The 22,741-nt window shown below is 50.4% G+C and overlaps 3 protein-coding genes across 15 annotated transcripts in view; all 3 read left to right on the top strand.

Annotated features, from left to right (window-relative positions):
* The first annotated feature begins 320 nt into the window (after nt 1–320).
* LOC143694692 (flavin-containing monooxygenase 1-like) lies at nt 321–5,958 on the top strand. Its single transcript, XM_077182693.1, has 7 exons — nt 321–506; nt 1,049–1,211; nt 1,566–1,708; nt 2,803–3,002; nt 3,478–3,833; nt 4,407–4,479; nt 5,616–5,958. Exons 1-7 carry the CDS (start codon nt 381–383, stop codon nt 5,956–5,958), a joined length of 1,404 nt encoding a protein of 467 aa, XP_077038808.1. The 5' UTR covers nt 321–380.
* A 1,987-nt stretch (nt 5,959–7,945) lies between these two features.
* Nucleotides 7,946–17,768, top strand: LOC129123652 (dimethylaniline monooxygenase [N-oxide-forming] 2-like). Its single transcript, XM_054638194.2, has 8 exons — nt 7,946–8,490; nt 9,904–10,092; nt 11,002–11,164; nt 11,543–11,688; nt 12,839–13,038; nt 13,218–13,570; nt 14,095–14,164; nt 15,494–17,768. Exons 1-8 carry the CDS (start codon nt 8,359–8,361, stop codon nt 15,867–15,869), a joined length of 1,629 nt encoding a protein of 542 aa, XP_054494169.2. The 5' UTR covers nt 7,946–8,358; the 3' UTR covers nt 15,870–17,768.
* Nucleotides 17,769–18,595: 827 nt separating this feature from the next.
* Nucleotides 18,596–22,741, top strand: part of PRRC2C (proline rich coiled-coil 2C) — a 69,985-nt gene continuing 65,839 nt past the window's right edge. For 12 of the 13 annotated variants that reach the window (XM_077181935.1, XM_077181937.1, XM_054638186.2 and 9 more), the window contains exon 1: nt 18,596–18,752. The gene's annotated coding sequence lies outside the window, so the exon portion shown is untranslated. Of the gene's footprint in view, nt 18,753–19,210; nt 19,378–22,741 lie in introns of those variants that run through there. The other variant, XM_077181934.1, reaches the window with a different exon arrangement.

Genomic DNA, 22,741 nt, shown 5'->3' with positions numbered 1-22,741 from the left:
GAAATGAATCAGATAATACTTTACATTTTTCTCTGAGGCTTCTCAACTTCCCAGGAGAAGAAATCCTGGGCAGAGAGGATTTTTCACAAAATATGACAGTGACATCTCTTCTTCTGTTAGCTCAGTTGTTTGGCCTGCAGACCAGCTGCTAAGGCCATCCTCACCTCCTCTGGCAGCTGCAGCTTTGCAGGGCTGTGGGGTGGCTGGAGTGGCTGTGAGGGTTTGCTGGGTGCTGAGGTGCACCCCAGAGGCCAGGGCAGCAGGGGGACAGTGCCCAGCCTGGGCACAGGGCTGATGCACCCGGGCTGCCGTGGCAGGAGCACATCGAGGCCGGCCGGCCCAGCCTTTACCCATCAGTCATCAGCAACACCTCCAAGGAGATGTCTGCCTTCTCTGACTTCCCCTTCCCCGAGCACTTCCCCGTGTTCCTGCCCAATGCCCTGCTCCTGGACTACCTCCGGCGCTACACCGAGCACTTCAGCCTGAGGCAGCACATCAGATTTGGGGTGAGTGATGCCCCTGCTCTCCACCCTGCCCTGCTCCCCACCCACCCTGGGTGCCCGTGGGCACTTGTGGTATTTTCAGGGTCCTCATCGGAGGAGGAATTGATTAATCTGACTCCATGTTCTTAGAAGGCTGATATATTATATTATATTATATTATATTATATTATATTATATTATATTATATTATATTATATTATATTAATGCTATACTAAACTATAAAGAATAGAGAAAGGATACACACAGAAGGCTACAAGGAATGATAACGAAAACCCATGGCTTCTTCCAGAGTCCCGACACAGCCTGACTGTGATTGGTGATTAAGTTAAAACAATTCACGTGAAACCAATCAAACAACCACCTGTTGGATAAACAATCTCCAACCACATTCCAAAGCAGCAAAACACAAGAGAAGCAAATGAGATAATATTGATTTCCTTTTTATCTGAGGCTCCTCAGCTTCCCAGGAGAAAAAAATCCTGGCGAAGGGATTTTTCCAGAAAATATGATGGTGACAGTGATTTGCTTCACTACCACGTTTCAGAGCACCGTTGTCAGTATCTGTAAGCGCCCCGACTTTGCCACCACGGGCCAGTGGGATGTGGTCACGGAAGCAGGGGGGAAGCAGACATCACAGGTCTTTGATGCTGTTATGGTTTGCAGCGGCAATTTCTCGGAGCCATCCCTCCCCCTGCAGTGTTTTCCTGGTATGGTATACAAGTAAATGTTGTTACCTGCTTCAGGGGCTGGGGAGGGAAGATTTAGGGGTTATTTGGGGAAAATCCTCCCTTCCTTTTCTTGCTTCTGCTTTCCAAACCTGCTGGCATCAACAGCAATACTGTCCCGTGCTTCAGCAGCTTTGTCTCTGAGACCCCATTTTGGAGAGGAAGCATCAATTAATTCTGTGTGCATGGGATGGAGGGCTGGACCTCCCTGAGACCCTGGTGGCCAGAGATTGCACTCTTTGCTCTTACCATGTGGGTTGCTTTTTAACACCAGTTCTCCCAACAAAATCCACAAATGCTGGAGTGCTTCAGAGCTCTGTTTGTTTTTCCCCTGAGGCATCGAGAGGTTCCGAGGGCAGCACTTCCACAGCAGGCAGTACAAGCATCCTGACGTGTTCCAGGGCAAGCGTGTCCTCGTGGTGGGCATGGGCAACTCGGGAGTGGACATCGCCGTGGAGGCCAGCCGGGTCGCTGCAAAGGTGCCACCACCCTGCCACCCCCGGCCTCTGGGGACAGGGACACTGGGGACTGTGGTTATTCATTGTTGTGGTGGTGTTGTGGGTTTCAGGATGAGGTGAGAGATGAGAATTGACTCCAAGTTCTCAGAAGGCCGATTTATTATTATATATTATATTATTATATATTATTTGAAAATTATATACTAAAACTATTGTGACAGTGCCATCTGTGACGGTGTTCACAGGGGTTTTCGGGTTGGGGAAGAGACGAGGATCTGACTCCATGTTTCATAAGGCTTGATTTATTATTTTATGATGTATATTACATTAAAACTATACTAAAAGAATAAAGAAAAGGTTTCCTCAGAAGGCTGGCTAAGAATAGAATAGGAAAGAAAGAATGATAACAAAGGTTTGTGGCTTGGCTCTCTGTCCGAGCCAGCTGGGCTGTGATTGGCCATTAATTAGAAACATCCAGCATGGGTCAATCCCAGATGCACCTGTTGCATTCCACAGCAGCAGATAATCATTGTTTACATTTTGTTCCTGAGAACTCTCAGCTTCTCAGGAGGAAAAATCCTAAGGAAAGGATTTTTCATAAGAGATGTCTGTGACAAACTATACTAAAGAAAGAGAAAGGAGACATCAGAAGGCTAGAAAAGAATGAATAATAAAAACCCATGACAGACTCAGAGAGTCCAACACAGCTGGCTGTGATTGGCCATTAGTTAAAAACAATTCACATGTTGGGTAAACAATTCTCCAAATCACATCCCCGAGGAGCAAAACATGGAGAAGCTGAAGCTTCCCAGGAGAAGAAATCCTGGCAAAGGGATTCTTCATAAAATATCACAGTAACAGGGGACAGTAGCTCAGTGTGCTGTCATCACAAACAGTCTTTCTGAGCCGGAATTTTTTGGTCAAAAAGCTACCTTGAAAGCAAGCTGGTTTTGTTCTTGTCTCCTGTTTCACCTCCATCATCAGCAGCCAGGAGAAATTAAAGATGCTGTTGCTGCTTTTCCATCACATGGCTGTCTGCACCGTGCCCCTCTGAGTTTCTTTATAAAGGAAAAGCAGCAAATTCATCACCTGAAGCATTGGTTCTTCTCTTGCAGGTGACCATTAGCACCACTCGAGGAGCCTGGCTGCTCAGCCGTGTGTTTGAGCATGGCTACCCCTGGGATATGATTTTAAACACTCGCCTGATGAGCCTGATCAAAACCAACTTGCCTGGACCCCTTTCATGGTGGTTGATTAATTATAAGGTGAACCAGTGGTTCAACCATGAAAACTATGGCCTTCAGCCAGAGAACAGGTATTCTTGGTGGTCCCCATCCCATGCTGATGGGCTTGTGGTGTGGGCAGGGGGAGATGTTCAGCAACCAGCATCAACCAATGCCCAGACTGGGGTGATCTCCAGTGGGGAGGAGAAAATAAGCTGTAGCTCCCTTAAGTGGTGAAAGATTGGGTATGCTGGAAAAGCCCAGGAAGGCCCAGAGGAGTGTCTCTGGGTAAAGAGGAGAAGGAAGGCTTAAAGCTTAAAGTTCTGGAAAGAGATGATTTGAAGAGTAACTGAGTGAGGGGAATAAGGTGGCAGGAGATGTCAGTGAATCACTCCCGCCGTGGGACAGGGTGACATTGGTGACACGTGTCATTGCCTGGAGGTGGGAGGCAGGGCTGTTTGCTCAGAGAAAACGACACCAAGAGGTGTGAGCTGGTGGGAGGAGGAGCAGGGGAGCAGCAGGGCTTGTTTGTGGTGCCCCACTCTCAGAGGCCCTGGCTCTCCACAGCTGGCTGGTGCGGGAGCCCGTGCTGAACGACGAGCTCCCAAGCTACATCCTGACAGGCAGGATCACCATCAAGCCAGGTGTGAAGGAGTTCAAGGACAACTCAGTCCTTTTCCACAACTGCCCCGAGGAGGAGCCCATCGATATCGTTGTCTTCTGCACGGGCTACACCATCTCCTTCCCCTTCCTGGAAGAATCCATCGTCAGGGTGGAGAACAAGCACGCGTCCCTCTACAAATACGTGTTCCCACCCCAGCTGCAGAAGCCCACCCTGGCTGTCCTTGGGCTGATTAAGCCCTTTGGAGCCATCATGCCCGTGGCAGAGATGCAGGCACGCTGGGTGAGCCGTGTCTTCAAAGGTAGGGGAGCAAATGTGAGGCCTCCTGTGGCCCAAAATGAAGCTCAGACAAAACTGGACATGGTTTGTCCTTTCATCCAGGGAGATCCCAGAGCTAAGAAGTTCAGAGTGGATGAGGGAGCATTTCTGAGGCTCAGATTTCCCAGGTTATCTCACCTCAGCTAAGCTACAGCAACATGAGTGAGGAAAGAAACCTACTGGTGTTTTGTTTGGGGTTTTTAATAAAAATTGTAAGAATAACCTCGTGGAGAGCTAGGTCAGGACTAAGCCCCAGAGATGAGAAGCTCTGGGGTTTCTCTTTGGGGTGATCCTCTCTGGGGCTTGCACAGCCCATCTGCCCCCACATCACCTGCCTGTGCCCTGACAGCACACATCTGTAAGAGCAGGAGGAGGTGTGGGTGAATTTGGAATACTCGAGGGCTGGTTTTGGGCAGGACTGCAGCACTGCCAAATAAACTGCCTGCAATGAGAGTTTCCTGCCCTCCCAGGGAAGGGATTCCCACATTTTGCATCACTGAGTGAGTTCACAGTTTCCCTCCAGGAGTTAAACTCTGCAGAACACTCTCTCTTCCAGGCCTGTGTCAGTTGCCTCCCCAGGCTGTCATGGAGAAGGAAGTAAATGAGAAGAAGAAAAACCAAATCCAATGGTAAGTCATTCCCCAGAGCCCCAAAGGTTTTTTGGTGGATTGAAAAACCTCTGGAGTTTTTGGGGCTCTCACTCTGTGCCTGTTCTCTGCAGGCAAGAGTGAGAGGGGAGGATTTCTGGATCCAGCTCCCCCTTTACTCATTTGCAAAGAGCCAATGTAACCTTTGATTTAACACTGATATTTTGCCTGTCGGTGACAGGAAAAAATTAATTCAGTGTACTCAAGGCAAAAGCTTGCTTGGGAGTTGGGGAAGAACATCAGGATCCCCACAGACTGAGAGATAAAATGGCAGAGAAATAAATGGAAATAAATGCAAAGTAATTCAGCTTGGGGGGGAAAAGCCAACCTACAACCAGCGAGGTGTACACTGGGATTGTCTCATCTCACAGCATGGAGACATGGAGACCTAACTCACTGTGAACAGGTGTCTGAGCACACTGGTGTGTGGTTCACAGGCAGGCAAAAAGCTTAAAAGGATTAGGGAATGAATGAGCCAATCCCAGGAAACTGGGTGATAGATAAATCCATGGCTCACTTAAATAGCTATAGGAGAAAAGGTATAGGAGAGTCAAGTACAGAATTGCACAGAATACAATACAAGGCTAAGTGGGTATGGGCTTTTGCAGACCTCTGAAGGTGGGACATGAAGCTATGAATTCTGCAGAGAAGGTGAACTGGGAGCAATTCTCCAAGCCACTGTGTATTCTTGCAATATTGGTGGAAATGAACGTGAGGGATACTAAAGGGTGCCACCTTTCTCATGCTGCACACGACTTTTCTGCAAAAAGCAAAGGGATTTGGGTTTGAGGGGTTTTTTGTTTGCCTGCTTTGAAAAAGACCCCAAACTGTTAACCAAAGTCTGTTAACAAAGATTCACCAAGGGGAAGGGGAGGAACAAGTGCAACTTGTGAGTGAGGAAGAGAAAGATTGACTGGAGCCAGCATCCCTTTACAGGAGCTGTGTGGTGGCCAGGAGTTGTGTCCCACGTTCTCACCTACATCCAGTCCTTTCCTAGGGAACCCAGTCATATTCCAGATGCAATAACACCAAGGATGCAGAGGATGTCCACCCCAGCTCCTCTAAGCCCTGCTGACACCAATCTTCCTCCTGCCTCTTCCTCTTCTCTGATCATTCAGGTTTGGTCTGACCTTTGATGAAGTCCTCAAAACCGAGTGGTTGGTCTACCTGGACACCCTGGCCTCCTTCATTGGTGCCAAGCCCAGCGTGTTGAGGCTGCTCTGCACAGACCCTTGGCTGGCTCTCACCATCTTCTTTGGGCCCTGTTCCCCCTACCAGTACAGGCTGGGGGGTCCTGGGCGCTGGCAGGGGGCACGGCAGGCCATCCTCACCCAGTGGGACCGTGTCCTGAAGCCCACCAGAACACGAGTCCCTGCTGCCTCCTCCAGCTCTTTCCTGTCTCTCCTGACTGTGGTGGGATTCCTTCTGCTCCTGGCTGCTGTGATTTTTGGTTTCCTATAGCTTTTTTGTTTGTTTATTGTTTGTTTGGGTTGGTTTTTTTGTCCTGAGGGATTTTATCTCAGGTCAGACAGCCCCATGGGACTAGGGAAAAGGATTTCAGTAGATGGCAACAAACTTTAATCTGCAACCTGCAGCATAAACCTCCCTCTGCTCCAGCTCAGCCCCAAGCCCAGCTTTGCAGGCCTCATTAACCAGGGATGGCAGCCTTGCCCAAGTGTATTTTGCCCCTCTGCTCCCCTGCCTGCTGCCAGGAGCAGAGCAGGGATTGGTGCCACAATTGTGCCTGGATCACACGAGACAGGATGCAGAGAGGACAAGACCAGCAAAAGTGGTGGTGTGTCACAGGAGCAAGAATTATCTGGGAAAATATTCCTGTGATTATCTATCACAGGAATTACCTGGGCTGTGCACACAGGTCAGGCTGTCCCTTCTCCAAACCTAAACACTGCAACCCAAAATCCCAGTTGGGGTTCAATTGGTGCATCTTTCCAGTTTTTTGGAAAGATTCCAGGTTTGTCCCACAGGAGCCTGTGGGGCTGAGCACTCCTGCCTTTGCTTCCCTGTGTGCCTCACCACTGGACAACCCTGAGGCTTTGTTTTGTGCGTGGAGAGACTTTAAATTAATAAAATCTCAGTGGCTGTGGCAGGAGTGTGCTGCAGATGCCTCCCTGTGCTTTTCTTGTGTGCATGGGAAGAGCTGGGGGACAGAGGCTGTGTCTGAGTGGGGGCTGTGCCACCAATTGCTGTGGGCAGCTCACAAGGCTGGGGCTCTCAGGGCTCTCCCTGCCTCCCCAAAATGAGGCTGCACAGTGCTCCATGTCCCACATCCACGCTGTCTGCTGGCCAAGGGAGCGTGTTCTGCTGATCTCCTGGGGATGCCAAGGAATCAAGAGCCCAGCACAGGCACCACAAAAGGATCAGGACAGCCCCACGCTGCTGCCTGGGCTGGGGCAGGGACAAGTTACAGCGTGGGAGTCCTTGCAAGCATGTTCCCTTCGGGATTAGCTCTGAATTTTCACCTGGCACTGCCACAGGGAGGTTGAGAACTTTCTTCCAGTGCATTTAAGCCCACAGGGCGGGGGAATGCAGGTGTAAAGGTCAGTGGTGCAAGAGCTGTGGCTGTGCCTGGACTTCAGCCTTCCCTTCCAATCCACGGCCAGAGGAGGAACTCAAGGGAAATTTGGAGAGGCAGAGCGGCGAAGGCACAGCGCTGTCCTGCAAGGTTTGCTCCTCAATTCTCTTGGGTGGCTTTGGCAGGGTTTAAAAGTGGGCAGACAGCTCTCCAGGGTTTTGGCATTCACTGCTGGCTTTGCCTTGCTGCTGGTGGGAGGAGAGGCGTGTTGCAGGGACCCTCTGGAGTAAATCCATCTGCAGGCAGCCCTGGAAAAGTGGGGTGGCTTGAGCACCCTGAGCTTGCCTGCCCTTTCCTGAAGTCAAGGAAGGCTCCAGAAACGAGGCAGGCAGCTGTGGGCATGTCCTGCCCTGTTCCTGCAGATTAAGGAGTGGCTCAGGCCAGGCTTGTGGATGCCAAAGGGGTTGTTTTGCACCTCCCTCATTTTTCCCTGGATTTCTTCAGTTTCCTACAGTTTCTATTTATGTTAACTTACTTTTTGACACAAAACTGATAGAAAAAATTATAAAATACTCTTTCTGCAGACCCTGCAGTAGCAATTTTTTCTTATCTAATCAAAGTTCACGTGGGTTCATTTTTTCTTAGTTTCTTTGCTTTCCAGGCAAGCTCTGTGCAGCTCAGTTTACACACCCCAGCTTTGAGTTCCTCCCATTTATCCCCAGCGTTTCCCGGGTTCTTTACCTTTTGTATATCCTGTAATCCCAGCCTTGCTTTCACAGAGCTGTCTAACTGCTGAATGGCTGCGCCCTGCTCCTGCTCAGTCAGGCATTGCTTTGCTTTTTTTCCCTCTTTTTAAACCCTTTTTGTTTTCAAGAGATTGCTCTTTAATGGGAAGTTAAAAAGGAGAGCGTGAAAACGAGCCAGCTTAGCTGGAGTTGCTTCTCCCAAAGGTTTCAGAATGCTCAGGCAGAAGAAGATAGCTGCAACTTCTTTGCATGCCCTGGTTTGGGCTGGAAAAGAGAATAAATTGAAGCAGCAGAACAGCGAGGTTTAAAAGTGCCTCCTGTTCCCCCTCCATGGAGGAGGGAGATTCCTGGACCCCCAGAGTGGGTTTGGGAGGGGAATGAGCAGGATCTGTGCACAGCACTTGCAGCAGCAGCTGGCTGTGGGGCTCTCCCAGGACAGTTTTCCTTCATGGACACCTGCAGCAGAGAAGACATGGGGTGTTTTTGTGGGGATGGGAAGAAGGGAGTGGCGTTTCTGCTGATCCCCAGGCTGTTGTGCTTCCAGCTGCTGTCACACCAGCCTGTCACCCGCTGCAGGCCACCATGGTCCAGCGTGTGGCCGTGGTTGGAGCTGGGGCTGGGGGCTTGGCCTCTGTCAAGTGCTGCCTGGCTGAGGGGCTGGAGCCCACGTGCTTCGAGAGCAGCGAGGACATCGGCGGCGTCTGGCGCTACACGGTCAGTGCCCTCTGCGTCTGTCCCCGGGCTTGTTCCTCTCAGGAAAATTCATCCATAGACACCAGAGGTTTATGTCCTAAAGGAGACAGAGGAGCCCTTTTACTTTATTCCAATAAAGGCAGAGGCCATGGGGCATTCCCCTGGGATCTCTCTAATTTTTGAAGGACACAGCCTCCTTTTTATCCCAATTTCCCAGCCACATTTCCCTTCTCTCTTTCTCCATTGGCTGAGGTACTTGAGAGGTTCAGACTTCCCAGAATACCTGGGATACCAGAGATTCCCCTCTAATGTATAACCCTCCCTTTTAATTTTTAATTATTATGGAATTTAGGGTTTTTTCTTCTCCATTTGTTTATTTGTAAAGTTTATTTGTAAAATCAAATCTCTTTTTCCATTCATCAATCAGTGGAATCCTTCCCATTGTTTCTTTTCTCTCCCAGTGCTAGTTTTATCTACCAGCAGACCCACAGCTTGTTTGTAAAGACAAATCCACCATTCCTCTCATCCCCTTCCTTGGATGCTCTTGGACTGCAGCCAAGAGGAAAGGGTGGCCACACCCTCAGGGACTGTCCCTGTCCCACTCGTGGGGCTCCTCCTGACTCCAAGATGGAGAAGGAAATGGAAGGGGTGGGAAATGGATGGAGTTTTGCACCTTAGATAAAGGAGCTTTGCAAAATAGGTTTATATGCATTGATTGTTGTAGTGACAATGTTGGTGATTGTGCCTCGTGTACTTCACTTGCAAACGACAAACAAAGCCGTCAAAGAAGTTTTTTTCCGTTCAAGAGAGAGACGGAAATGTGGGAAATGGATTTGTAGAGAATTCTCAAACCCTGGCAGAAGGTTCACATAGTGTGCATCTGCATGTAAACATTGAGATAAGAAATGCTGACTTAGAAATGCCATGGAATAGGCATTGCTGAGAGAGAAATGGAACTAGAAATAAGTTTCAAAGGATAGCCTTGTCAATAAGACTAAATACTTTGGAGAAATAGAACAATGAAAGATGCATTGTAGTAAGACCTATGAGGTCATCTAGATGATTGGCTTTAAGGCATTTACAGCATGGTGTGGCAAAAACCAAGGCCAAGATAGGCCAAGAAATGCTTATAGTGTATTGTAATTAAGAATTAGTTGGCTTCTGATTGTGATAGAGTGAATAATAACATCTGTATTGTCTCATCCTTCACATGAGACTAAAAATAGAATAAAAGTTTTAAAATGCCTCTCAGTTGCCCCACCTCTGGGTCAGAAAAGAGCTTAATCTGACAGAGGGAGCAGTAATGATTGTCTCCAGGTGCTTGTCCTGGCTTATTCCTTGTACCAAAATGTGAGGAAGAAAAATACTCATATACTTGATGGGGAGAAAGTCTTCCCCTGCCCCCCTGGAAACATCAGCACTGGTTTCACCCAGGACTCCACAGACAGCAGGAGGATCACTGTGTACCGCTCAGTCATCACCAACACCTCCAAGGAGATGTCCTGCTTCAGTGACTTCCCCTTCCCCGAGGATTTTCCCAACTACCTGCCCCACAGCCTGGTCCTGGAATACCTCAGGATGTACGCCCGGCACTTCAACCTCCTGCGGCACATTCGCCTCCAGGTGAGCAGGTCTTGGGTTTTGTGTGGCTGGAATGGCTCCCAAGGTGTTAAAGAGGTTTTTTTTCCCAGCCCCACAATCAAGTAAGCAGTCAAGATTCCTCAGTTCTGCTTCTCAAGGTTGTTTATTTTCTCTTATCTGTTTCATTCTTTCTCTGATCTGCTGAGATCTGTCCAGCAGGTCAGATTGTGGCACAGTGACTGCCCCTGGGGTGGTTTTAACATTTTATACTATTAACTACATGGACTTTATTTACAATAATTTTCCAATACCCATCATCTATGTTAGACAGTCTGTCTCTACTCTAAACCAATCCAAAAGTGTCACCATCACCGCAGAAGATGGAGGACAAGAAGAAGAAGAAGCTCTGGACACACCCAGATTCCTCCATCTTGCCCCTTGAACCCCCATTCTAAATCCCCAAAATTCTTCTTTTTCACCCTGTGACAAATTCACTATCATTCTACTCAAACTCTTGTGCCTTGTAAATCTTCACACAAAGTTGGTAATTGTTTCCATGGGCTAAAATCAAAGGCACAGGTGTCTTTGACTCTGTGCCAAGGTCTCTGAGCCCTCTGCCAGGGTCTTCAATCATCCAGGGCAGCCAGAGCAATGTCCTGGGTCCCAAGAAGCAGGGACCCCAAACCCACGGGGAGAAGAGCCATGGCTAGCTGCAGAGTGGAGGTGGGATGGGACAAGGCTGGGTGCCAGCCCTCAAGGCCCTTTTGAGTCCTGAATGCAGACTTTAGGCCCAAGGTTTCACACAGGCTTGCCCTCCAGTGCCATCACCAGGGGAAATGCAGGGTGGGCTTTAACAGCTTCAGAAGCGGCACACAGCTCCCCAGGGACCCAGCCTTTCACAGGCACATCTCCATGATCCCTGACTGCTGCTCTCTTGGGCTTCTGTGCAAGACCACAGTTCTCAGTGTGAGGAAGTGCCCGGATTTCAGCACCTCAGGCCGGTGGGAGGTGGTCACCGAGAGCCATGGTGTCCGTGAGTCCCACGTCTTCGACGCTGTCATGGTTTGCACCGGCCACTACCAGGAGCCCTACTTGCCATTGGCTTCTTTCCCAGGTAAGGCCTGTCCCAGCAGTGGGGTTCCCCCAGCACCCATGGTTGGATTTGGTTCCCCCAATCCCTGGTTGGATTTTGCTCTGTGAGCCTGCCTGCTCCATGAAGCCCCCACAATGGAGCAAGCAGGACCCTGACCCCATGGAAATGGTGGGGGGCATTGCAGGGAATGGGAAAAAAACCTTGTAAGGGTGCAGCCAGGCTTTTCCCTTAGGATTTGCAAAGCAAGACTGAGCTGAGGAGGTACAGGGCACTTCCATGGGCTTCTCAGCTGCTAGGGGAGGTGGGAGTGGGGAGAGTTGGGGGCTGCAGATGATCTGGGCACGAGCCGGGTGAATAAATGTATCTGGCAGTAGGAAATGCTCCCTGCTCTCTGCCTAGGCATTGAAAGTCGCTTCAAAGGGCAGTACCTGCACAGCTGGGAGTACAGGGACGTGCAGGCTTTCCGTGGGAAGCGCGTCTTGGTGCTTGGCATCGGCAACACCGGTGGGGACCTGTCCGTGGAGCTGAGCCGAGTGGCTGAAAAGGTACAGCTCCATGGTGCCCCAGACAGGGCCTCTGCTGCTCCATGGTGCCCCAGACAGGGCCTCTGCCAAGGGACAGCTCCATGGTGCCCCAGACAGGGCCTCCACCAAGGGACAGCTCCATGGTGCCCCAGACAGGGCCTCTGCCAAGGGACAGCTCCATGGTGCCCCAGACAGGGCATCCCCCAAGGTACAGCTCCATGGTGCTCCAGACAGGGCCTCCACCAAGGGACAGCTCCATGGTGCCCCAGACAGGGCCTCCACCAAGGGACAGCTCCATGGTGCCCCAGACAGGGCCTCTGCCAAGGTACAGCTCCATGCTGCTCCAGACAGGGCCTCTGCTAAGGTACAGCTCCATGGTGCCCCAGACAGGGCCTCCACCAAGGGACAGCTCCATGCCGCTCCAGACAGGGCCTCTGAGTGCCAGTGGCTCTGATGCCTTGTGAGGGCTGACCAAGAACAGAGGCTGGACAGAGTTAAAGAATAAAGAAGGGATTTATTGAGACCTCAATGGATCCACCTTGGGCAGCACAACTCAAAATGGTCACAAAATGCACGAGAGGTCAAGGGGTCTCTCACTTTTACAAGTTCTGCTCCATTTGTATATTGGAGTTAATTGTGCAATTGCAGCTCCAGGCCATGAAGTCCCATCCTTCTTGTTTTCTCTCTTAGGCCCACATTGTTTGTGCTCTTGGGCCTGAGATTTGTTTCATTTGTCCTTGGTCCCCAGCTAGAGAAGGAATTGTTTTGTCTTCCTACTCTGTGAAGAGAGCTCACCATCCCATAATATGGAGCCCAGACCCCCACACTAAAGCAGCACAGAACCTGAAAAATAGATAAGTTAAAACCTGAGGCATCAGCTCAAGGTACCTGAGGGAGCTTTGCCCCCAGATTCCTCCATAAATTCCACTTCTCACTGAGGGCAGTTGAAGAAGCTTTGCAACTCCTGGAGAGTTTGGCCCACCTGAGGACTGGCCATTGAGCAGCTGTGGGAACTTTATCAAAGCCACCCAAGCTGTTTGGTTCATCTGGATGTCATCTCCTTCCCTTGGGGTAACTCTGTGTCAGCTCAAGTGCAGGAGATGGGATTTGCCACTCAGGGCAAAACCGAGGAGATGCCTGGGCAGGAGGCTGAGACCTGCCTTCCCCCCAGGTGTTCCTCAGCACCAGGAGCCACACATGGGTCGTCAGCCGGGTCTCAGACCACGGCTTCCCCTTGGACATGGTCAGCACCACCCGCTTCAACTCCCTCCTGGACTGGCTTCTCCCATCAGCCCTCACAAGGAGGATCAAGTTTCGGAAGTTCAATTCATGGTTCAACCACACAAACTATGGCTTGGCCTCCAGCAAAAGGTGTTTTTTTCTGGTTGTTTTGTTGGGTGCTCAGGGGGTCTTTATAATATGAAATGCTTAAGTTTCAGGTTTGGGGGATATTTGTGGAATAGCAAACCGTTGGAGGGGAATTCTGACTGTAAAAAAAGTCATTTTAGGTCTCTCCCAGATACTAACACCGCTCTTTTCTCTGCTGCAAGCTCCAAATTTAAGATGATTATCAATGAAGAGCTGCCCTTCTGCCTCCTCTCTGGGACTGTGGTGTTGAAGCCCAACGTGAAGGAGTTCACTGAAAGCTCTGCTGTTTTCGAAGACGGCACAACCGAAGGAAACATTGACGTGGTGCTCTTTGCCACGGGCTACAACTTCTCCTTCCCCTTCCTCGAGGAGTCTGTTGGGGGCACCATCCACGACAACCGTTCCCTCTACAACTGCATCTTCCCTCCCCAGCTGGAGCAGCCCACGCTGGCCATCATTGGCCTGATCCAGCTGACAGGCTCCATCATGGTGGGCTCAGAGATGCAGGCTCGCTGGGTCACAGGGGTCTTTGCAGGTAGGAGATGGGGGAGATCTTCTGGCTGGGAGGTTTGGGGCAGCCTGAGCTGCTGCCTACACAGGTTAGGGCATATTTCAGCTCCATGGGTAGCCTCTGTCCACCAGCTGCATCCCACACCTCAGGAAAAGTGCTGGGATCTTGGGAAGGGGCTGAATGTTCTCTTAAGGTGCTGCTGGAACTATTATATACTTATGAATATTGTCTAGGTTTACCCCTGCTAGAATTAAAAACTCTGACATCATTAAATGAGGCTTCAAGCTTTCAGAAAGTGAAAAGATACTATAAAGCTCTAACCCAGCTTCAAATCAGTTAATGAGACCACCTTCTAGACTTAACAAATTGGCTCATACAAAGTACAGATTGAAATTAAATTGAGGCATTTGGAAAACATTTTTCTTTGCATCCGTGGTATCTCTTCCTCATACAAAATAGAAAAGACCACATAGTGTAACAAGAGTTAAAATCCCAAGACTCTGATTTATTTTGATGTCATGGGCAGTTGCTGGTTTCTCTGTTCTCAGGCTGGAACAAGCTGCCTCCCCCCAACAGGATGATGGCTGAGGTTTTGAAGAGGAAGCCAGCAGTCAAAAGGTGTGTGATGCTCCTGCAGTCAGGATGAGACAGGTTCTGTGTGCCAGGACAAGCTCAGGGAAGGGGGGGACTCGATGGCAGACATGGGAGGGACCTGCTCAGCACACCCAACTCTGCATTTAATACCTCACCACCCACAGTGAGCTGGGAAAATGCTCTCGTGGCTCCTTTATGGAACAAGACACCATAAGCTTCTCTGGAGCAGTTTATGACAAGACCAGGGCCTGCAGCTCCCCTTCCCTCTCTTCCCACCTCCTTTGCTCCCTCCCTTTCTCTCCTGTTCTCTGGAGATCCCCCCCTGCCAGGCCTCCCAGCCATGTCCTTGTTCCCAGCACGTCCAGATGAAGGTTTGGTTTCCTCCAGACTGAGGGTGCCATCTCGTGGCTTCTCCCTCCCAAATCCAGGCCCTGGGGAGAGCTGTGATCCAGATTCCATCCAGAACCCCCCTGGAGCTGGGCAGTGTGGGTGGGGGACAGTTTGTGTCACTTTTTGGCAGGTCAAGGTGAGTGTCCCACCAGGCTGATGTGTGTGTGTGTGGGAGCTGGCAGCCTGCCTCCTTGGCACTGGGATTGATTTTACAGGAGGTGGAGATGTGTCCACAGGGATGGGGGATGGATGATGATGGAGCAAGGAGGGGACCTCGGGGTTGGGTCTGCCAGGGCTGGCTCATGGGACACTGGGGAAAAGCTGGGACAAAACAGAGCCACAGGGGTAATGACCAGGAGCCCCAATGACTGCACCAGGGTGCTGTTACACAGAAATATGGAAATTTCTGTTACACAGAAATATTGAAGCCTGAGGTGCAAGGGGAACAAACTTGAGGCTGTCTCAAACTTTCCTGAAGCAGATCAGCACGTCCTTCCTTCTGTGAGGGAGATAAGGTTTCAAGCAGAGAAATCTAGGAGGTCCCTCCCAGCATGGGCAGCTTTTTGCATTTCTCAGATTTCCCCTTGGCATTCTTATCTCTGAAAGTCTATATCTCTACTTCTCAAAATCTGCCAAATCCACACCCCTGAACCTCAGAGAAGGACATAGCAGGCTGCCTGTGGCATTACAATGATGCTACTGTTAAGTTAGAGCTGATTTTGAAGCCACAACTATGCTGCAGAGACAAAACAAGCTTCTGCTTGTCCCGTGCCCTGGGGAACTGCTGGCACCAACCCCACAGAGGCTCCTTCAGTGTTTTTGGCTTTGTTTGGGGCTAAGAGAGCTCTGCCCTAGAGCCTGGGGCTCACCTGATCTCTGAGCCTGAGGCCTTTGCTGCCCATGGAGCGGGGAAATGAAGCAGGATGATGCCACCTGACTTTTATTTCTCATGTCCCATCAAAGGAACCCATCTGAGAGGGAGAACCTGAAGATGAGTTTCATCAGCTACGTGGACAAAATTGCTGCGTGCGCCGGCGTCAAGCCCAGCGTGTTGAGGCTGCTGCTGACAGACCCCCAGCTGGGCCTGGCCATCTTCTTTGGGCCCTGCTCCCCCTACCAGTACCGGCTGCAGGGCAGGGGCAGCTGGAGCGGGGCCAGAGCTGCCATCCTCACCCAGTGGCAGCGCTCCCTGCGGCCCCTGAGGACGCGGATGCTGGGTGACAGCTCCAGCAGCTCCTGGGGCTGGAGCTGGATGTGCCTCCTGGCTCTGCCAGCAGCTCTCACTGCAGCTTGGCTCTGCTCCAAACACCCCCAGCCAGGCTGGAGCCCCCGGCTGTAGGAGGAACACGGAGAGATGTGATGCCAGGTGATGTGGGCATGGTGCAAAGCTGTGCCAGTGTCTCGGTTTGGGAAGACAGGAATCTGCTAAGGAAGGCAGGAGCCTCCCCTGAAATGGAGAATGTAAACCCTCCCCACCCCTCCTAATTGCTATAAATTTTAAATTAAGGGCCTCTCAGGCAAAAAATATGGGAGCAGGAAATAACAGTTCTTTAATAGAGAAGAAAAATAATAAAGGATAAAATAAACAATGCAGTACACCAGAACAACACTGACAGAGTCAGAACCCAGCCTGACACCCTGTGGTCAGGCTGTTGGTGGCAGTCCCATTGGAAATGTGGCTGCAGCCCTCCTGCAGTGTCAGGGGTGGCTCTGCTGGAGCAGGGATCCTGTAGAGAAGGGTGTATTCTTCCTCTGAAGATCCAGTGGAAGGAGAGGCAGCTGCTGTTCCTCTGGGGAATCGAGGGGAGAAGCCGTGCTGGTGTCTCAAAACCTCAGGATTATATCTGGGTAGCAATGCTTGGCTCCTCCCTCTGGGCTCACATCTCCCAATGGGATGCTGTAGTTCTTATCAGCCATGCAGGGACATTCAATAGCTGTTATCAGCAGATGTCCCCTCCTGAGGGAGGTGTGAATGTGGTCACTCAAAGAGAGAGAAGGCAAACTGCCCACTTGACAAAAGATAATCTGCCATACAGATGGCAATGGAAAACACCTTGCCTTGAAACAGCCAGGTGCTGCCAGAGGGATGGAGCTGGTACCAGCAGGAGCCTGGGGCTGTCTGTGTCTGTCACTATAGGACATGAAACAACACAAGTGCACACACTGCTTCTTCTTTTCTCTAAAGTGAAGAAAAAGGGAAGTTTATTTTCTTACCTTAACATTTATAGTTTTCTAAAAGTGACAGTGGGTTGGAGGATGGCAGTGCCACCTCCCCAATGACACTGGTCAAACCAACAGTCTGTCAAATTTCTCTTCCTCCATAAAAGAATGCAAAACAGTAAGTTATTTACAGAAAGTGTGTAAGAAAGTTTGTTACAAGAATGTAAACATCAGAAGGCTTAGAAAATCTTAAAAAATCAGGGAGATATGTGTCTAGCCAACTCCTGCTGATGTTCTGTAGGAAAGGCATTTTGTGCTGTTCTTGTGAGCCAGCAAAGGCTTCCTGAAGATAAGGAAAGCCCTGTATCTCTCTCAAGGAAGACACCAAGGCTGTCCCCATGACAATGTGATGGAAGAGACAAAGTTAAAAGATGTGGACTCGAGCTGGCTCACAGAGTGACGTGGCTCCTTGCTCACCTATTGAGAATTTTGTTTCTTTCTTATGACCAATGGGCAGTGAATGTGTCTGTTAAGTAAACATAAATATCTTGAAAAACTATAAAGGCCACATGTTGCTGTAAAAAATCTCTTATGCACCCCTCTGATGGAGTCTTGGTGCTTTGCACTGCGTCATGCTCTGTAGTGACAACGTTCCTTCTGACATTCCACCAAAGGTGACACAGAGAGCTCACCCTGAACCATTCTGAGCATGAGGCCAGCCTTCCTCCCCCTGCTCCCTGAAATTTGGGCAAGACCCATACCACCTTGAGATTTCATGAAACATGAACTGTCTGAAGAGAGCTACTTCTCTGTCTGGTAACTTGGGATGTGAAGGAGGGAGCCACAAATAAACCTGACAGATCTGCTCTTTGCTGATGGTTTTATTAATGGTTTATTATCAGGGTGTGTGAGGTGGATCCCAAGCTGTGGCAGAGGGGACACTCTTGCCCTTGTGTATGTATAATCTACCCATTGTATAGATAGAAATATCAACAAATAAGGTAGATGAGAATTGTTATATATGTTAATATATTGATATACAATAATAAATTACACATACAGTGACAAATCCAAGCAAGCAAGCATCCCTGACATTGCCCCAGCAGCCTTAGGATTATAGGGTACCCTGAATTATAGGGACCAGGATGGGGGCCAGGATGGGAACCAAGATAGAGCTGGGATGGGAACAGGGATGAGAACAGGGATGGGAACTGGGATGGGAGCAGGGATAGCAGGGATAGGACTGGGATAAGAACAGGGATGGAAAGAGGGATGGGACCAGGAAAGGGCCGGGATAGGGCCAAGATGGGAACCGGCACGGGGCCAGGATGGGAACAGGGATGGGGCTGGAATAGGGCCGAGATGGGAACCGGCATGGGGCCAGGATGGGGCCGGATGGGAACAGGGATGGGACCAGGATAGGGCCGAGATGGAAACCAGGATGGGGCCAGGATAGAACCGGGACAGGACCGGAATAGAACCGGGACAAGACTGGCACAGAACCGGGACAGAACTGGGATAGAACCGGAGTAGAACCGGGACAGGACCAGGATGGGGCCGGGATGGAACCGGGACAGGACCGGGACTGGACCGGAATGGAACCGGGACAGAACCGAGACAGAATGGGGAAGGAGGCCGGGACAGAACCGGGAAAGGACCCGGACAGAACCGGGATGGGGCCGGGACAGAACCGGGATAGAACCGGGACAGAAGCGGGACAGGACCGGGATGGGAACAGAGATAGGAACCAGGACAGAACGGGTCAGAACCGGGACAGGGCCGGTTCCGCCCGGCCCCGCCCTCCGCCCCGCGCCGCCAGGGGGCGCTCCTGTCCCCGGGAGCCCGCGCGACTGCGGCACGGCGCTGTCACGTGACCGACGGCGTGGGGGCGGGGCCGGCTGCTCGCGCTGTGCGCGGTGACGTCAGACGTCGTTGGCGCCCGGCTTGGCCGCCCGCCATCTTGGCCCCTGTGTGCGAGCGGCCGAAGCGGCGGCGCCGGGAGAGGCAGCGGCCCCGCCGGCACCGGGACCCGCGGGCAGCCGAGCGCCGCCCAGCGCGCCCGGTAAGCGGCGGGGCTCCTCCGCTTCACCGCGGCGGAGCGCGGGCTCGCGTGGCGGCACGGCGCCGGCAGGAGCGGGCGGGCGGCCTGCGCCGCATGGCCCCGGGCGGGGGCGGCTTCCGCCCGGGCGGGCCCGCGGCCGGCGGGTGAGGGGCGCCCCGGGCCCGGCACCGCCGCCGGACGGAGCGGGGCGGGCGGCGGCGCCGGGCGGCCGGGCCGGGGTTCGCCGGGCCGCCTGCATTGGCGCTCGGGGCCGGCCGCGCCCCGCCGGGCACGGCCCGGGCCGCGCCCGGGGCCGGCGGGAGAGGCGGCCGTGCCGGGACCGCTCCTGCGGGGCTGCTGCTTCCTTCTCCCGCTCTCCTTTTTGCCCCTCGCTTTTCTCCTTTTTTTAACGGCGCTTGGTCTGCTCCTTCCTCCCTTCCCCTCCTCTCTCTCCCTCCTTTTCTCTCTCTGGGGCTTCCCGGAGGAAGGCGCCGAGCCCTGCGCGCGTTCGCGCTCACTCCGCGGCTGTGATTCCTCTGCAGGAGCGCGGGGGGAGCGCAGCCTTGTCCTGCGGGTGCTGGAGGCAGAGCGCCTCGCTTTTCCAACTTGGAATCCGCATCCGGGGCTCTTTGACTCCTCGCCTACGGTAAAAGGCGGTTCTTGGGTGGTTCGGTGCGGGGCTGAGTGAAGGAAGGCATTGTTTGTGCTCCCGGGGTCGGGGTGGGCAAGCCGGGGGTGCGCTCATGGATAGCGCTCAAAGGATGGGTGAGCGTGCTGAGATGACACGGCTGAAATTCAGGCAGCTGGTCTGCAGTGGGCACCATCCAGGGATGCAGGGATTGAAGATTTTTAGGCTAAAAGATCATTTTCAGGCTAAAAGGTAATAGTTTGGGCCCTCTTGCTGACGAAGGGGACATGCAGAAAGCATGGTGCTGGGCCCTGCATGGAGCAGCGTGGTTTTTCTTCCTTTTTGTGTTTCACGTGGGTGTTCTGTAAATATATTATTTGGTGGAACGTCTTGAAGTCAGTATTTTCAAGGAAGGACCGTTTCTCCTTGTTGCCCTGATTATTGGGATTAAATAGCTATATTACAGCAATATTTCCAACAGAAGGAACGGGGCTGTGATTTTTTTTATAGTTTTATTCCTTGTGCAGTGAGGCACCTGGCCTGCTTGGTGTCTCATCTTAAAGAGCTCTGCTCAGACTAGAAACTGCTTTTGAAGAGGCAGGAAACAGGACATGATCTCATTTGTCCATGTATGAGAAACAAAAGGATTGACCTTAAATACTGACTGCCAGGAGCTCAGTGTGCCTGTCAGGTTTTTTTTTAATTCTATAGTCTAGAGAATTTTGCTTCTGCATTAATTTTGTGGTGTTTTGTTGCAACTCTGCAACCATTCGGTTGAGAATAAAGAATCTCAAAGTTTTGGGAGTTGGACAGGTGTTCAGTGCAGAGGTGGTTTGGTGATGTGGGCTTGAGAGGTCACTCTTTAAACTGAAGTGAGAGCTTGGTTCTCTCTTAGGCCACTTGGAGACCAGGATTGAGGCTCTGTGTGCCAGTTCAAGCTCTGCCTTGCTGGGTGGATGTGCTTGTATGAAGTTCTTGGCTTTTGTAGATAATAGGCCATGAAATATGTATAACTCAATATACAGTTGCTTCTGTGAGTCTTGGTAATATAAATATTCTGTGTCTTGGCAGTTTAGTAGCAATTTATAATATCTTTGCTCTCATTTAGACTTTCCAGAATGGGAGCCCTGGTTTTTTGTAGAGCAGAATGTTACATCAGTCTCCAGTTTTAACTTGGGCTCCTGGTCCAGTGCTGGAGATTTATGGGATTCACCTTCCATAGGTCCTGTGTCCCTGGGAAAGTGAAACAGGCCCCAGCGAGCAAGAGGGAGATGATGCAATTCCAGAGGGAGCTCCCTGTGGGTTTGGGGCTGTCTGGATGAATGCTGGGTGCCAGTTAAGAGAAAGAATGGAAGTCAGAGCAGGATTCTGGTCTGTGGGGCCCATTTCAGCCAGGTGTCCTGCAGGACTGGGAATTGCTTTGTTGCAGGCTGATTCCCAGGCTAGGGAATGGCAGGGATGCGAGAGTGGAGAGAGGGTAGGATAAATACCATATAAGGGGTGGTATGGATAAAATGAGGAGATGAAAATCTCACAGAAGAGCTCAAGCTTTGCACAGTGTGCTCTTACAGAGGAGTAAACCCTTGTGTAGTGGATTGGGATGTGAGAGAAGGAAAAACACTTCTCTTCAGAGGCTCCTGCAGTAGTGGAGGGTTTGAGAGGGAAAACCACCACATGAAAATGCAGCACCTTCCCACTAGCTGAGGATGGATGCTGGGCTTGTAATGACAGCACTGCTGGTGGTGTTTTACTGGTAGAACCAGTTCATCCTCTGCAGGAAATTTTTCCTTTGCTCAGCTTCGTGCTCTCATTGTCTTTTGGGTTTGGGTTTTACAAAACCCAGTGGAAGCTTACGGGTGAAAGTAGTGTGAAAATAAAAACTGGAATTCGTGTGAGGACGTGGGAGAAAATAACACTGAGCATTGGTGAAATGAAAATGGAGTGCACAGGAGTCTTAAAAAATGCATCAAGAGCAGAGGAAGATGAAGTCCTAATAAAAATCAGATGAAGACAGCTTTTATGTCTATGAAGAACAGGCTAACAGAAATAGACTGTTTTTATTACAAATACCTCAGCCATTACATAACATTCTAAGTCAATGCTAACGAGCTCGTCTGTTACAGATTGCAAACACATACTAGAGGGAGAAACTGTTTAACATTCCCATTGTTCATGGTTTAAATTATCTGCCACTGCCTTGATTAACGGGGAAATTAGAGTGCAGAATCAGCCTTACATGTCTTCAGTCTGGAGGATGATGGTGATAAATTTTAACTGATGTTTATTTGAAAAAATGTGGGCTGCATTTCCAGGGTCTTCCAGCATCAGAGACAGGAATGGCTGCACTTTGTGTTCAGCAAATGCACAAGTACTGCCTGAAGAACTGGGGCATCCCCCAGTCCTGGGTAACTGAGAGAAGAGAGGTCTCCTAAATGCCAATTTAATCAATGTACAGCTGATTCTTGAGTGAAATGGCAGCCTTACTGGGATTTTACCTAGTTGGGCTGTAAATTGTAGTTTGGCAATGACTAGGCTGCCCTTTTTTGCTGTCCTGCTTGCTTAAGTTAGCAAACCAAACTTTGTGTGCTTAGAAAAGCAGCCCTTCTCAGGCTGTCCTCATGAAATCAAATAAATCACTACTCCTTGGTTTAAAATTTATATTTTGTAAGCAAGTGACTGTTGCTGGATTTTATTGTTTGTAAATTTTAACTTACAATTTCAATCTACAGTTAAAATGTTAAGGAATGCTTGCAGCAGTAATGATTTAAGATGGACTTAAAATGATTTGTACCTTCAGCTAAGGTGGAAGTGCAGCAACATTTGCTTTTTGTTTGAGAACCCAATAATTTCCTCAGTTAAACACCTGATACTGCTTTAGGACTTCTGTTTCAAACTCACCAGATATTCCACTGAAGGACCTCAGTCTTAATATCAATGAATTTATGCTTTTGTTTTGGAAAAAAAAATAAATACTGATTTACAGGGCTTGTTTTTTAGTCATGTTCAGGACAGTCTGTGCTTTGTATGGGTGCACAGCAGAAGTCCTCTAATGAAAAGGAACAAGAATATTTTTCCTTGATAGTGCAAATAAGAAAGATGTATTTTAGCAAGAAAAGCTTGCCTTTGGCTTGTGGCATTTCTGAGTGGTTGCTTTGCTGCAGTCACCTTGGTTAAGAGGTGTTTTCATGCCACAGATGAAGCCAGCAGCATGGACAGAGCTTTGTGGGACACACAGAGCTTTGGATAACAAAAAGTTCCTTGCTAAGTTTTTTAATCATGTGTTGAGCCTGAATTATTTACTGCATCTTGAAAGCAAAGTGTCAAGGGATGTGTGGGTTGATTTTTTTTCTGAGCAGAATAAACAGAGAAGCCAGAGCAAGTG

The sequence above is a fragment of the Agelaius phoeniceus genome, chromosome 8 (assembly GCF_051311805.1).
Source record: "Agelaius phoeniceus isolate bAgePho1 chromosome 8, bAgePho1.hap1, whole genome shotgun sequence".
NCBI classification, from domain to species: domain Eukaryota; kingdom Metazoa; phylum Chordata; class Aves; order Passeriformes; family Icteridae; genus Agelaius; species Agelaius phoeniceus.
Note: the sequence above shows the minus strand (reverse complement) of the source record. Positions and strands in the feature narration are given on the sequence as shown.